Below are 16,791 nucleotides of genomic sequence, written 5' to 3'. Positions count from 1 at the left end.
TCAACAGGGCGCATGCCAACATGCAGGTGGTGACAACTCCCAGCTCTGGAACGCCCTTCCTTCAAAGCCAAAGCAACTCTCAGAGGCAATGTTGAAAAGCATCTTCTGCAGCACGCACTTAGCAATCTGGGAGCAGTGCAAGAATAGCCTCATAGCAGTTTTTATCTCTGAAGACTTTGAATTGGTACCCTCTGTGAGTTATAAATTTAATAAAACAAAGGCATTTTTTAAAAAGAAAATCTCTTTATTTAGATAGAAATATCAACTTTGAGTGCTTTATTTCCCCCACTCCCTTCCCTCAAAACATCTGCAGCCCGCAGTATCGTCTCCTTTTTTTATCCCTCTGGCAAAATTACCGACATGTTTTAAGTACCAATGGCAGAACTACCATGATTTTTATGGACTTAAGTAGTTGGTGGGCATACAACCCACCTGAAACAGCTTCTTAGTGAACAATCTGTTTGAAAAGAGCGATTGTTTTCCAGGAAAGGACAGCCATCTTCTTGTGGACAGCCCATACATGTAGTCAGAAACTTGCCTACAGCAAGTGCCATGGAATTCAAAATGGTAGAATTCTGTTGCATATGGAAGGCTTCCAATGCGCTTCTTGGTGAAGCAATTTAAGATGACCCCATTCCAAATCTAAGCACGCCAATTTGGAGGCTCTCTCCTCCTTAGGAGGGATACACATAGGTAAGACACAAACACACATTTATTGGGTGTTTCTGAATGAAGAAACAGCATGGCAGTGGAATCTAGGAGGCGGCAAAACGACATTTTTCAGAATTAATATGCACATACAAATAGATCGTGTGGTACACGATTCCATTTTGCAGGTGGGATCCTGCACGGTTCAGCATTCCCACATGAAAAAAGAAAAAGCCAAAACAAAACACCACAACTGTCTTTTCCCATTAAAAAAAGCCCTTCTTTAGCTTTGCAGGGAGGGAAGATGGGCCGGCACTAATGCTTGATATGTTAGCTTTCCATGGTGACAGAATCACAGAACTGTAGAGTTGGAAGGGACCTCAAGGGCCATCTAATCCAACCGCCCCCGCCCCGCAATGCAGGATTCTCAGCTAAAGCATCCATGACAGATAGTTGTCCAACCTCTGCTTAAAAACCTCCAAGGAAGGAGAGTCCAAGGAGGTTCTGAAATGGGAAAGCATCCCAAAGGTTCCCCACCTGCAATCTGAGATGAGACAGGTAATGAATTCCATAGCACTTGATTTTTATCTGCCTCTACAGATGAGACCTAAAATAGCCTAAACAGGAATGTGGCAGCTTTGTTATATATATATATATATATATATCCAAACATTTATATCTGCACACTTAGTCAGCATCTTCTTGCCTTGCTCCAAGTTCAACTACTAAAGCAATCATGATCAGGCTGAGAGATATCCTGTCTTGTAGTGACTTAAAACATATAATTCACTGGAGGTTAGAGTTAGTGCTTTAAAACAAGCATTGCCAACCAACGTGCACAAGATAAGAGTAGCCGGATTGCCCTCTTCCATCTTTTGACAGATGTTAGGCAATCATTCTGGAGTTACATTACATGATGCTATGTACGCCCCCATCACTCAGCAAACATACAGAGATATACATGTTACATGTCAAGTTTTGCAGAAACACCAAAGCATTTTATTTAGCATATGTTATTAATAAGTTATTCTTCTCCCCGTTCCCCAACCTCAGCTGCGTCTAGCTTAGGGAAGGAGTACATTGACACTATAAAAAGAGGGGGAGGGCTATTTCCAGCTGGCATATGCAAGAGGAGCTTGGCATGTAGAACAGGAGTGCCCCTACTCCGTCATGACTTACAAGAGAAACACAAAAGGTGCATTCCATTATACGTAATTCCCAAGTACCCAAACCAGATGGGATCACGAACACAGGTCACCACCAAAAACTTCCAGTTCTGTGTTGAGCTCCCTGTTCCCACGCATTCTCCACCCCAATCCCAAACGGCTGCCAAAAACATGAAAAGTGGGGTGAAGAAATGTACAGCATTGTTTCTCCAAAACAGAACAAAGACAGAGAGTGGGGCGTGATCAGCATCACATCTCATCCTGGCCAAAAAGGACTACTAAATACAGTGCCCATTAGGGTAGACCACACCTTAGTTTGGCCTAGTCCTCAATTCTGGCTGAAACTGTTCTCTCTTTGATGCCTTTCCAGTCTCCAACTTTATTCATCCTTGCCCAGAAGATCCGAGAACCTTTATGATGGCAGCCAGCCAAGAAAGGTATCTGTAAACATGGGCAGTGGACTCGTCGCACCTTTTCACTTTGTTAATTCCGCCCAGTCGATGGGGGCAAAAAAGGGGTGGGATTTTATGTCTTCAACTCCGGAGATTCCAGCACCAAGACGCTCCACAGCGTTGAACTGCAAAAGCTTAAGGCAAAATATACAGAGTTACTATGAACCATAGGAGTAGAAGTGCTCAGCAAGCATACCAGAACGGACTTGGTACAGTCCGTGAGATTGTGTTTATGATTGTATCATTCCTGTAAGCTTCCCAGAGAACTTGGCTATTGAGCAGCATACAAACTAGGGAAGGCATTCAACAAATGGGGAACTAGCATCAATAAGGTCCCATCAGGGATCACTTCCAACTGGGCAACTCCCAGTGGCAGCGGCACCAACATGTGCTCTGCCCCTGCCCATCATAGGGCCTGAGATGGTTGGTATTGGAGAATATACTTTGGTCTCAAGCCATTCAGTGGCAACTTCTAATTCCTTCCCTGAATTGCTACTAGGGCAATCCCACACACTGTGTGGCAGCAGACACCAAGTGCAGGCTCAACAGGCAGCCACTGACAGTCTTGGTCCCCCATCCCTGATTATGATGAACATACCAATTACAACCCCCATCTTAACGAACTTCATTCTTGTTGCAGCCACACTTTTAGGTGTGTTTTTCAAAATGAGGGAGGGGGGGGGAGAGTAATGTGCAAAGAAAGTCTTGATAATCTCTAGAAACTAGTGATGCTCTAAAACCAAGTCTAAAGAAAATGGAGCAGCTGATTGCCAGAATTATGAAAACTAAGCAGCTTGTTTATTTTGCATTGAAGAACTTACAATATATTCAAAAGGGGGGAGGAGCTGAATATATGTAGAAAGTGAAGCCAGCTCTTCATATCTGCAAATTCTGATGGAGAATGATTGCTTGAAAGGAAGTAACCAGCAAAGAGGCAGGAAAATATTTACCAAGGATAAAGGAGCTGAAGTTTACATTTTGCCATCTTATGAGACTGTCGCATTCTAAATAAACAGTTCAAAAGAATAAATTCGTTTCTGGGTTTCCTCTAAAGGACTGACTCCTGTATAATGCAACTCCCTACATCCCATTGTCATTTAGTAGTGCTCTGTATTCTTCTGGGCTTCAAATGCATACAACCCCATAATCAAAGTGAGAAATTTCCCCATAAAATGTATTCATTTGCACATCTTAAGTTGGCTCTGCCATTTAAAATCTCTCAAACCTCTCACTTGGTAGAGATAACTCGGAGAGCAAAAACAAGCCTCTCCTTTGTGAATATACATGAGCCGACAGAAAAACAGTCGCAGGCATTGCCATTCTGCTGTCCTTCCTGCAAAACGGAACAAGTGACAGCAGGTGGGAAAGTTAAGTGCAAAGAAAATTATGCTCTGAAGCTTTCTCCCCTTTCTGCAAGGAGAGAACTATAATCTTGGAAAGCAAATGCAGAATAAATTGTCCTGGATCTACATGGCTGGGAAACACACGGGTTTATTATGCTTTGCCGAGACAACCTTTGAGAAAGATCTTGTGGACAAAATGCCAGTCAAGTCAGCCCTTCCAAACTTCATCTAAAAAGATTTAGACATCCAAATATAAATAATAACAGCTCTGAATTACAGAATACTTAGTTGGCTAAAGGGGGGGAGTGTGATTTTTTTTTTAATGAGGTCACTGGTTTTGGAAGCTGTGTCACGAGACACATTTGGCATAGCATCTGCACACTGTTCCTCTCCTAGGCATTCTGCAACGGGCTGACCCAAGCAACCCTGCGAGGGGATGGAAGAGGAAAATTACAATGACAAATGACCAGCCATGCCAAGAGCCCCTTTTTCCTTTTCCTGACTAAGCTTCCTCAAATATGAATGGTAGTTTCCTTGGATAGACACACAACAGAAGGTTGATTTACTAGCCAATGGGGCATAGCCTTCGACCCAAAAGTCAGCCACGTGCAGCCTAGGGCTGGAACGCTTCCTCTAGGACACGGGTGGCTTTGAACTTGGAGAGGAGGGAAATAGCAAATGGCCTGGCTTAAGAGGTCCCACAGGAGCTGAGCACTGCTATGTGTTGCTTTAATAAAGGTCTCCAAGATGCCAGTGGTAAAATTCCATTTATTTTCAATCTCTGTGTGTGCAGAGGGGAAGCACTCAGCCTTCTATGAGATTTTATGTACTGGATGAGCATAGTTATGGAGTATTACATTCACTCTGGTACAGTGGACAGGCTGCTATTGGCAGCAGCAGCAGTTTTGCTATTTTACTACTCCTGTTAATATTATTATTAGTATTATTTCAGTTTTTTACACACCCTTCATCATAAGGTCTCGGGGCAGGCTACAAAAATTTCATCATCATCATTATTTATTTCCCACCCATCTGACTGGGTGGCTGAGTCGATATTCAATATTCAATTCAATATTAAACAGTTCAGTTCGATATTAAAACAGTTTGACTCATACAAAAGGTGCAGGACTAGGGAGAGTCCTGAATGTATATATATGTCAGGTATCAAAGGGGTGGATCACCCACCTCGGATCAACTATTAAAGACCTAATTTTTTTTTTAAAAAATCACCTGATTTTCGCAGTAAATTCAGGCCACAGTTATACTTGCCATGACCACAGCTGTGAAGGTCCCTTATGCCAAACCCTCAATAACTCTTTAACCTCTTTCCAAGATGAACCACCTTCACTTACAAAAATGGTCAGGAAATGCATGTCCATTTGCAGCTCTACACATTTTTATGGCTATGTGCCTTTTGCAGGCCATCCTTGTTAATCATTCATTTCTCAGCTCCTGGCTACTCTCCCCACCCCCCACTTTTAAAGGACAGGTGTAGTTCTAGTTGCTTCTGTCTGTTTGCTGGGATGCTCAAGAAAGAAAGAGAGTATCTGTGGCCAAAAGGTGCAGTTCATTCCACCAAGACAGCCCACAGACCTCTGAGCACACTTCTCAGATTTTTAGTTCATGGGGGCTCCCAAGTAGATGTTAAACACCCCTAAGGACTTCCCAGAGAAGATGGCACAAACAGACATCACAACATTAATAGCTGCATGTTTTCCTAAAAGTAAATGCCAGAGGCCAAAGGAATAATCAAGGAGTATGACTGTGGTGTAAGAGGAATGAAGCTTTAATTCTGGGGTGGGGAGCCTCAGGCCTAGAGGCCAAGTGCAGACTTCCAGGCCCCTCTGTTGCTGCCATCTCGAGGCCACACCCCTTTCCCAGGCCACACCCCTTAGTGGTTCTGCTGTGCACCCTCCTTGAGTGCTTTCACTAGGTAGATTAGGTTCTTGAACCCGTTAGTCTAGATATAAAACAGAGGGGTGTGGGGGACTGTGTGTAGAAACCAGCCTGCTGCACACAGGTGCAATTTTCATTTGTTCCTCCACCCACTTTTACCTCTGCACTTCCTGCCATTGGTAGGTGGCCCCCTAAAGGCTGCCCAGAAGGGAGTGTGGCCCTCGAAATGTAAGAAGTTCCACACTCCCTGCTTTAATGCCTTGCCTCTGCCGTGAGTCTGATCTGGATCAGGCTCTCCCATAGCTTCCATTTGTAGCTTCTACTTGTGTGGGAAGCTCCCACTGGTTGCAGTCCTTGCTCAGTTGAAAATATGGGTCGTGTGTGTGTGTGTGATATCAAAGGTTTACACCAACCTGGGGCCATTCAGATGTTTTGGACTACAATTTCCATCAGCCCTTGGCAGTATGGCTGTGACAAGCAAGGGGTTGTTGGGAGTTGTTATCCAAAACATCAGAAGGGAGAGCCAGGTCAGCGAAGGTTGATGCAGACCCTTTAACAAAGAATCACCAGCTGGCATGTATGTGTGTAGAAAGCGCATATACAAATTCTCCAGGAACGTACCTGTTGAAGGAGTGATCTTGCCTCTTCTGAGATGTGATCTGGCACGTTCAGACAGGTGTGGGTATTTATTCCTGCTGGGTGGCACTCCAGCAAAGTCTATAGCAAACCAACAAGAAACATGATAATGTTGTTAATGTATATAGTGATATAATGATGTAAAAGAAGAGTAATGTGCACCACAGTGCTCTGCTACAGAACCTCTGCACATGTGTCTCCCAAACAGTTGGCTTTGGGAGTTTGATCTGCTGAGAGCTCGATGTGCATGCTCAGAATCTCATTTTACATTCAGAGATGGAGAAGGACATAGTTCGACTTAGCATGCCATCGTGAATCAGGCTCATGGGTTAGCTCTAACCAGCAGAATGACTGAGGAGAAGCAGAACAGCCCTGATTTCCTCTCCTAGCACCTGCACATGTTAAACCATGGTTTGGCTTAGTGTGGCGTGCAAACCAGATTACTGTCTTGCCTTTATCTGTTCTCTTCCTTCCTGGACTTCTACAAAGTCCCCAAAATACAAGAGTCAACATAACAAAATACAGGAGTTAACATGATATATCAGCAGACTGTGTACAATGGTCAGCCTAGAAGCCTGCAACCCTAGTTTACATCCTGCAACAAACATTCATTGTAAATTTTGCTCCCGTATGATACCTTTTCAAGAAGAACGTAACTTTTTCATTGTCCCTGGAAAGACTTTTGGTGCCATGAATCTTACCAGAATGGTCCGTTGTAAATTTAATTAACAGCGTCTACATTAACACAAGCAATGCTTCATTCTGCCCCAAGAATAGAGCATCCCTAGTGAGATGATCTAGCATCATCTGTTTGTCAGAATGCCTTTGCCTGTTGAAGAGTTCTGTGCAGTACAGAAGTATGCATCCTGCACTTCAGTTACTCTCAATAAAGAGACTGCTGATCTTCTCAAAGTTTCTGTTATGTGCTATGCCCCTTTTGCTAAATAATGGTCAGGATGGCTCACCTTCCCCGTCAGAAGTTCAAAGAGCAAAGCACCTAGACTCCACCAATCGCAGGCCTCTGTTTCTTCAAAGACAACGCCAACTTCTGAATGAAAGACATTTGCAATGAAAATCCAAGCGATGTGTGCACCTTGAAACTTGCACTTCCAAGGAGACACAGATGCTAGTGGAGCATATCTGAAGCTAAGCCCTTCAGACAACCTAGTGCATAGACACGCATCATTACAGACAAAATGATTTACTCTTCAGTTTGGAATGTCAACAGAGGCTGCTGCTCCCTCCTAAACACCTCCTCCTCCTCCCAGCCACACACCTTGAATGGCTTTAAAAGAGCATTAGACAAATTCACCGAGGATGAGGCTATCAATGGCACCTAGCCACAATGGCTATGTTCTCTCCTCACTGTCGGAGGCGTTATGCTTCAGAATACCAGTTGCTGGGAATCACAGATGGGCAGAGTCCTATAGAGCTCAGGTCCCGCTTGTAGGGCTTCCCCCAGGAATCTGGCTGGCCACTGTGAGAATAGGACGCTGGACTCGATGAGTCACTGGCCTGATCCAATAGACTCTTCTTATGGGTTTATGTCAGTTCTCTCCATTGCAAATCTTTATGAAGAGGGATTAATCCCCCTGGCACATTGAAGGAAAGAGTATGCCCACTATAGCATCTCACAGTGTCCTGGGTGCATGAGTGTCTCTTTACATGAACGCGGAACTGGTAGTTTGTTGCCTTAATCTTGGTTAGCACTGCCCTCGCCCCACACAAAATACAGGAGAACCATGGTATATTATCAGTCTTTACATCAAGGGTGGGGAACCTATGGCCCTCCAGATGTTGCTGGAATCAAACTCCCAACAGCCTGGCCAGTAGCCTGGGGTGATGCGAGTTGAAGTCCAACAACACCTGGAGGTGGTTAGCAAACAAAAAACCCCACTTTGCAAAGTTTAAGCTGTGTCCTCTGGATGTTGCTGGTCCCCCAACATCCCTGACCATTGACCATATTAGATGAGCCTGATTGGAGCTGTAGTCCAACAAGTTCTGGAGGGCCCACATTGGCTACCGCTGGTTTAGACATTCAGGCGTATCGCCCAACCAGGTTTACATGATATAGTAGTTGCACAGAGCCAATATGGGAACAACTCTTAAGAATACAGTGGGAATGTCTGCTCAAATGTGTGCCAACACTGAACCGAATGGGTTCAGCTCTTCCACACATGAGCAGGACGGGGACTAGTGTCTGTTGCAACTCCCTGCTGTTTTGTTCCAACAAACCATAGCTACAGACCATAACTACATAAGCATTATCGTTCAGTCCTTTTAGACTAGCTTCCTTCTATAAATTTTCTAAAAAACCTGATCGGTATAAAAAAAAATATGCATCTGTGCTGTGTGTATCTTTTGTAATTTACAAACAATTAAAAGCTGTATTCAAACAACCACTTAGAGCCCTTTCTATAGAGCCAAGCCCAATGTTAGCCACCCACAAAGTAGTGAAATCAAATAAGGCTGCAGTCCTAAGCACAACTATGTTGGAGTGAGTCCCATTAACCTCTGTGGTGCTGTCAGGACAGGACTTTGGGCCCCAGGCCCAGGGCCCCCCTCAGCAGAATAAGGCTGATTACCAGATTTTGTCAGTAAAGTAATACAGAATTCATTGTGCAGAGGAAGGTCCCCCGTAAGACCTTAAAATCCTGAGTCTTAACTACCAGTACACACTCAGTGAGACTTCGCCAGGCTGCAACATCAGAATGCTGTGTCTGTTACTTCTGAGTAGACATGCGTAAGATTGCACTAGAAGAATCCAAATCTTTGAATGTTTACTCAATGGAAAACCCCACTGAGTTCAGCTAACATTCAAGATAAGCATGCAAAGGTTTGCAGCCTTTAAGATCTTAGATGTTTTGGCCAACTGGGTAGTCGCTCTTCGATATAATTTTATTTTACCCTTCCATCCCTCAATATCTTCATTCTCCCTGCTTTGCCTCTCAGAGCTGGCTGTTTCCACATTCAGAATTAAAGTGAGAGACTTTCAATAATCAAGGAGACAGAGGCAGATAAACATTTGCCATATTCTCTCCCTTCCTTTGAATGGGTCACATAATGGCCACCACAACTTATTGATAGTAATAGGCTCAGTATATCACATCAATAAGGGTACCTTTTCTCTCAATAAGGCATCCCTGGGAAGAAGAAAAATCTAGAAAACTATAGATTGTGGTGTGATTTCACGTGATAAGTTGTCCAAGCAGCTAATGCCATTCTGCATGACAAAATTGCTCTCCCCAGCCCCCCCAGCTTTAATGTTGCAGTAAATCTAATCCCAATACCCATTCTTAATAATGAAGCCATTTCGTTCACATCACGCAAGTCATTTACACAACAAATGGCAGCAACATACAAGCTTAAGTGACCAGTTGCTTTCCTTTCCTATCACTGCAATTTGTTCCAACAGGTCTCTCCACTTAGTGGATGCAAGCCATTCAGGAGTCATTCAGGGAAGAACGTGGGGCTATCTGGATAGAGAAGCAGGGGAAGATGCCATACTCCAAATCAGGTCATTGCTCCACCCACACTGCCCTTGATCTCTGAACAGCCAACTTGGAGCTGTTCCTCAGCCTTGATTTTGATTTTCTCCATCCCGACGTCACAATGTGCTGAATTTGTCATCAGGTCATCATGCCAGGAATTCTCCCGATTGCAAGTCCTCTTCGGACTTTGTCTCCAACTAGCTGTGCTTCTTCCAGCTCCTCCCTAAATTTTCATCGGACAAACACTTTTGCAACTTCTTTTTTAATCCACATTAACCATCAAAATGTTTCCTGCAAATTTTGTACTCAGTTATGTTTCTCATATGCGTCCAGGAAGCTCTGACAACAAGGAAAGTCTGAAAAATTTGAAGCATTTCATTTCAAAACATACAAGCATCTACATTCTGCTTTGTGAAATAAAAATTAAAAACCCTTGTGTCCTTTAAGACAAAGACTAATGCCAATAGAAGGAATCCTTCTTTTTCTTCCTGTTAGCTGGCCTCAGGATGGATTTAAAACTTCCTCTAAAGCCATCTGGCAATATAAAAAGGACAAAGTTGTTTAGTGCCGTGTTATCAAAGATGATAAACACTCACTCCTAGCCTGCCCTTTAGCTCCTTTCAATTATATAGAAGAGCAACTACCCCACCCCAAACCATAGAACTACTACATTCAGGTCTTGTGACCTAATAAGTGGCTCCCTTTGAGAACTACGGCTGCATTTTAAATGTGGATTGCACTTTGTTCCTGGTGCCTTGAAAAATACAAAAAGAGTAATTTGCTGTATGCAATGTTTAAGAATACAGCACTTAGAATCCATTTGCTCTTCCGACAATAGCAGTGTGGAATTCGTAGATCGAAGATCAACCATGCCAAACCAATATTTGGACTCTCCAGTGCTCACATAAAGCTTCCCTGCCAATGGGCTCCCCCACTCATTTCAATGGAGGGTCAATTCTCTACACACAGAACTGCCTCTCTTTACTGATGCTCCATGTGTACCTAGGTCTCTGGATTATCCACCTCCCCTGTAAAAAATATTTCTATGCAAATAGAACTCCATTTTCCCCTACAACTTTTCTTTCTCTGAAGTGCCGAAACGTGCGAGTCAATATGACTTAACTTAAGGGCACAAAGGTTTGTTGTTCAGCAGCAACAAGCCCTAAAACGTATCGCAACAGAGTTTTGAAAGGCATTACTTGGTAAGGGCCAAGGATATCTCACCTGACCTGATGTGTCAGTTTCTAAACACGTGATGTGCTGATACTCAACCTTGCCCCGAAATACAAGCCCGCTGAATGGGAAGCCCTATCCCATAATCCTAGATGTATAGAGAATAGCTGAGGGTGTTCAGCAGGGAGAAGGGGGGTGGTACATACATCCAGAGAGGAGCTTTTTCCCACCTAGCTGACAGGTGACAGAAAAAGGTCTCGGCTAAAACTGATGATGCCAATAATCTAGGGAACAAGGGGAGGAATCATAGCTGAGTAGTAAAGCACACATCACACATGCAGAAGGCCCTAGGTTCAACTCTTCTTATCTCCAATTAAAGGAACAAGTGGCAACACTGGAAAAGGACTTTCCCAGGGATCTCAGATTATTCCATTCAGTACTATGGCAGATGGAGCACTGCTATGACTCCGCATTGTATGTGATACCCTGACTTCTGACACCTGACAGGTATCTTTTTAGGACCTGCCTTGTTTTTGTCATTTCGTTCTAAACTGTTTCTAATATTTTGAAATACGGTGCTTTAATATTAATATTGTGTTTTAATTGTTGTAAGCCTCCCTGGGAACTTAAGGTGAAAAGCAGGTAATAAATGATAATAAGAAGAATTTCTTTCACATGACAAGTGTCCTGATATTGACAGCAAGATCCTCTCTTTGAACAAATTAAGCGCTGATGTCCAGATTGAGGGTAGCCTTGACTAGGCTATAGCTCCTTGCAGATAAGAACAAAAGGATCAGCTAGCCTCCCCTGAACCAAGTCCCCAAACTGCAGTTTTATAAACTTTGTATTGTTTGTGAGCTAGCACCAGCTTATACCTTTTGCCTTGTTTTGCTGCCAATGACTCAGCGTTCAAAACTCCCATTGTTCTAGGCGCGTTTTGCGACAGGGAATTTCATACACGCGAGCAGTTTTATAGCTCTGGGTGCAGTACTGCGCCTCAGATTTCAAAGTTGCCGCTGTTACTTGGAAGTAAATCCCAGTCAAGTTCAATGGGGCTTCCTCCCAAGTAAAACATGGATACATTGGGGACCTGAAAACTTTCTTTTCTTTTAACCCCAACATGTCTTGTTTAGGTTTTGGTTGCCTTGTTTAATGTACTTTTAATGTATGATGTGCTTTTAATCTGAAATATACTAGCCAGTTAGTTATGATGGTTTAATTAGTGCATGTTAAAGCATTATCTCAGACTCTCACAGTGATGCTTAAAATCCAAACAAATTTTGGACTGAGATCATTGAAGGACCCTTAAGTCTTAGGTTTGCAAACTGGACACTCAAGGTGGGCGTCTCTGCCATCAGCTGTATAGGCCTTTAATATGTGTTAACTGTGGCGCCAAAAAGTGATATTTGTATGAAGGAAAGGGGGTGTAGTGAGAATCCAGGGCTTGTCTGCAGAGTGAAAGGAAAGGAGGGCCTTTTTCTGCCTCCCCACTTCCAGCCACTCTCTGATGACTGCAGAAGAGACCCTTTAAAAAATATTAGGGGGCGGGCAAGGGAAGCATGTATTTGTTTTTTGAAGTCTTCAGATGAGGACTAGACCATGTGAAAAATGAACATAAGATTTTAGCTGCAGTTCATTCATTTTCAGCTTTGTATTCTTGTTATAAAAAGTATGCCTAGACATTCCGTTGTTGTGCCCATAACCTACTGTAGGTTTAATGTATCATTTAGCTCCTAGCTTTCATATCTCAGTTTCTAACACTACAATGACTCTCTAAAATCCAAGATCATAATGTTGACGGGGGCGGGGAACGGTTGCAGGAATATGTCAATAACAGAAGGCGATCATTTGCATTTCAAAATTTATCTTTCTTGCTCAATTAGACCAAAACATGTTGATTTAAAAGGTTTGTGTGTGAGAGTGTTTGTGTTTCTTTTTTCAAACTTATTTATAGAGCAGAATAATGGCCCCCCTGCTAGCTTGGCATTTGCTCAAAATTTTCGGTCCCTGCAAATCGAATGTTACTGGAATTTTTCCCTCAGCTCCCCTCCTCCTCCTCCCCACTCACCCCTCCTCCCCCTTTCAAAATACCAAGGCACATTAACCAAGAGATAAAAAGATCGGTTGCTGATATTACAAAGCAGAGGGCAGGTGGTTAATGTTTTTTTAGCACAAATATGTGATAAGGATTCCCAAGGGACACTGGGAGCAAAGGGGTGTTTAAACAGAAGTGAAACATTTGCATCATGAGTTCAGGACAACTTTGCCCTTTTATCCAAACACCACCCACATACATAGATATGCTTACATTTATATATATATATATATGGTGGATTTCTTTTTCTTTCTTTAAAAAATGAATGAACAGCAAGCATTTTGGGAGCTACCGGTGTAAACTCTCAAGCACTGGTTACTTGCTGTTAGGAAATTAAACCTGCTCAGACCACAGGCCATCCACTCTGGTGTTTTCTTCCCTGATAAAACTCAAGATTGTTCAACCAGAACATGCATGCTCCAAAATACTACGATATTATGTGTCAATAATATAGGGTTGTATTCAACCCAGTGCTGAGGAGAAAGTTCTGTCAGTGCAAGGATTTATTGGACAATGGGAAGTTATCCCCCTCCCCTTCTCCCAGGCACCCCTAAATCAGTTCTGGGGTTCCCCCAACTCTCCAGAACAGATATGGGGATAGTGCTATGGGGACAGGGGGAGGAAGGAGGGGGCTCCAGCGCTAATCCTTGCTCCAGTGCAAATATTTTCTTGAATACCTCCCACAGCCCACAATAGCCAGTGCTTTGGCTAATCAGCAGAACTGAGGCTGCGTTCACAAAGAAGTTTATTCTGTTTCCCTGACATCTGCCCAGCCATTAATTTCCACTTTATATCTGAGCTTCCACACGACATAGAAGCCGCGTGTTATTTGCAAACGGAATTTTCCCTGGAAATGAACAAGGGGGAAATGAGCGCCAGACTTGTGCTATATTCTGCTATATCTCTGGAGGTTGCTTTTATGTCTCGTGAAAGCTCAGATACGATGTGGAAATTAACAGTTATGAGAAATGTTAGGAAAAGATAATAAATGTAAATGCAGCCCGAGACTACTGTTGCTTTCCCTTACCTCTTCCTCTTCGTTGTGTTATTGATTGGCCACGACTGATCTGCGTTTTAAGAAATATGGAGCTGTTTTGTTTTCTGCGCCTTCCGCTCCGTATCGCTAGCTGACGGTGCAAAGGATCGGGAAAACCCTGCAGATAATGTCATCAGGGCACTGAGTAAGTTGTGCTATACATTCTGCAGGCAAGGAGGGCAACACATGAGTCCATGCGGCTGCATCCTGTGTCAATCATATGCTTAGCAGAATTGTGGGAATTATGGAATCATAAACTGAAAGATATGACTAGCTTGCGTCTATCAATTTCAGTGGGTCTATTCTGAGCAGGATTAGCGGACTACAACCCTATTTTTGGCACCGGCATTTCTTACAATATATAGTTCTGCTCCTGTGATTGTAAGCCTTTGGGCACAGTTGTGTGTTTTATAATTTTCATACGCAGCCGCCTTGCTTTTTATGGAGCTAAAACATATTATTAAATGTTCTTCTTCTTTATTTTATTAATTACCAGGATGGATTTTGGAGTCAATCATTCCTATTATGCTATGGAATATAGTGGTTTTTTTAAAAAATCTGACTTTTGTTTGGGCAGCACGCCTTTTTCGCTTTGGCGAGTGCTTTACTTGGAGAGCTTCTGCAAATAGCATTATAGTTATTTATTTCAGCTTAAACTTCTTTACGTAACCTGTCCTTGAGACTCTGGGAACTAAAGGGATGGCCTGATATGTGATAGTACTAGAATACTCAGAAACTCGCACAGCCGACAGAGCAGATGAGCACAAGCAATTACAACAAAGCTCCTCTATATCTAGATCTGGAGCACTGGGGGGAAATGCTAGGCCCCCCCCCCCTTGACCACAGAAATCAGTTAATGGTAGGTTGCCATCTACTGGCCAACTTCAAGAAAGAATTCCCCTGGCAAAAGCTGTTTGAGGGATGAAGCAGATGCTACCAGCAAATGAATATTTTGGGTTTGGTCATTCCACACACACACACCCTCCAAGCCAGAGGGCTGCTTTGTTTATGGAAAAGCAACCAAGGGAGGGGGGCTTGACCCTTTCCCTGCCAACTGCTTTCCCACTCCCACTTGCTACCTTCCAAACACTCCTGTCTTGAAAAGCAGCTGGAAGAGGCACTTTTGGAGCACAGAAATGGCAGGCATGGAATGGATTAAAATGGTGCACATTTGAAACTCAGTTCACCTCATTGTGATTTTGAGCTGCAGCCATCTCGGGGGTTTTTTGTTGTTTTTTTGTTGTTTTTTGTTTTGGTACATGGAATAAGGTAAAGGGACCCCTGACCATTAGGTCCAGTCATGGCTGACTCTGGGGGTGCGTCGCACATCTTGCTTTATTGGCTGAGGGAGCCAGCGTACAGCTTCCGGGTCATGTGGCCAGCATGTGGCGAACCAGAGCAGTACACGGAAACGCCATTTACCTTCCCGCCAGAGCGGTACCTATTTATCTACTTGCACTTTGACATGTTTTCGAATTGCTAGGTTGGCAGGAGCAGGGACCGAGCAACAGGAGCTCACCCCGTCACAGGGATTCGAACCGCCAACCCTCTGATCAGCAAGTCCTAGGCTCTGTGGTTTAACCCACAGCGCCACCCGCATCCCTTGTACATGGAATACTGGTCCTCTAAAAGTGGATTTTATTTAATGGGCATTTTAAAAGACAAGTTGGAGAAATAAATCACGGCCTGTTTCTCTCCACATTGTCTCTTTTCTCCAGGATCAGGAGACAAATTATTTTTAAAAAGGCAGAAGGGGCTGGGCTGAAACAGAAGTATCAACCCTGCAGTCCATGTGTGCTGGGGCTTTGCCCCCAAGCGGGTTGCAGGAAAAAAACTGCAGAACCAGTGTGTCGTTGCACAGTATTGGGTATGTTCTTGAAGGCCAAACAGGGGCCTTTTCATCTGCCAGGGAACTGTTTTGCTGTATCAAACCAAAGCGCATCTCACCCAGCATACTGCTTCCAGTAGAGGTCAGCAGTGACTGCCTTTCCATTTGTTCCCAGAATCAGATGTTTGAGGGTATACTGCCTCTGGACATGGAGGTTCCATTCATGCCACATAGCCATGAATGTATGGCCCTGTTTAAAGACACCAAAGCCAGTACAACGTCCCAGGACGTGCTTTGGCATATAACCACAACATATATCAAATCAGACCATCGCTCCTTGTAGCTCAGTATTGTCTACAACTGAGATGGCATACTGTGCATCTGTGCTCCTATGGAACAAGGTCCTTCCTGGCAAGCCAACCACTGCCTTCAATCTCACATACTTTGCACATCCTTGATTGCAACAACCCTGCCTCCTGCATTGTAGGGGTTTGAACTAGATGGCCATTGGGATCCTTTCCAACTCTACAATTCTATGCCTTGGAACGTAACTGGGGAATTTTTATTATTCGCTTTGTTGCTAAGGTCTGAACTGCTTTGGTATTTCTTTTTCCTTCTGCAAACGAAAAAGCAGCATAGAAATCTATTTAACAAATTACATAAAGAGAAGAGGAAAGGGCTGGCCCCTTCTCATGCCTCTGCAAAAAACACATCGACTGGAAGTGCATTGGCTCCAATGGAGAAAATGCCTTACATCTGATAAAGGACATGATCCAGTCCCTCAAATTAGGAAGGGGTGGATGGGGTAGAAGAGTCAGAAGAAGCCTGACATGGGACCCCCAGCCTTACCCCTCTTCTGCTTTACCCCGCACCAAGAGACATAAGAGGCAGCTCTTCTTGCTAATTCCTCTGTCAGCTGGGGAGTCTCAAAGCATCTTTTCTCGACTTGGAAAGATGCCCTAGGATGGAACTAAAGAGCCCTTGGAGTAGCAGACAATCACTTCACTCCCCCCCCCCCCCGTGTGAC

At 43.7% G+C, this 16,791-nt stretch overlaps 1 protein-coding gene across 2 annotated transcripts in view; it reads right to left on the bottom strand.

The window, feature by feature from the left end:
- Nucleotides 1-223: 223 nt before the first annotated feature.
- The window catches only part of RPS6KC1 (ribosomal protein S6 kinase C1), a 102,666-nt gene continuing 86,098 nt past the window's right edge, over nucleotides 224-16,791 (bottom strand). For both annotated transcript variants that reach the window (XM_082217377.1, XM_082217378.1), the window contains 3 exons: nucleotides 7,107-7,189; nucleotides 6,127-6,222; nucleotides 224-2,400 (listed from right to left, as the gene is read on the bottom strand). In XM_082217377.1, coding sequence (XP_082073503.1) covers nucleotides 2,290-2,400; nucleotides 6,127-6,222; nucleotides 7,107-7,189 — 290 coding nt within the window. In that variant the 3' untranslated portion in view covers nucleotides 224-2,289. The remainder of the gene's footprint in view (nucleotides 2,401-6,126; nucleotides 6,223-7,106; nucleotides 7,190-16,791) is intronic.

This window comes from Podarcis vaucheri (genome assembly GCF_965113315.1).
Source record: "Podarcis vaucheri genome assembly, chromosome: 3".
NCBI lineage: Eukaryota > Metazoa > Chordata > Lepidosauria > Squamata > Lacertidae > Podarcis > Podarcis vaucheri.
Note: the sequence above shows the minus strand (reverse complement) of the source record. Positions and strands in the feature narration are given on the sequence as shown.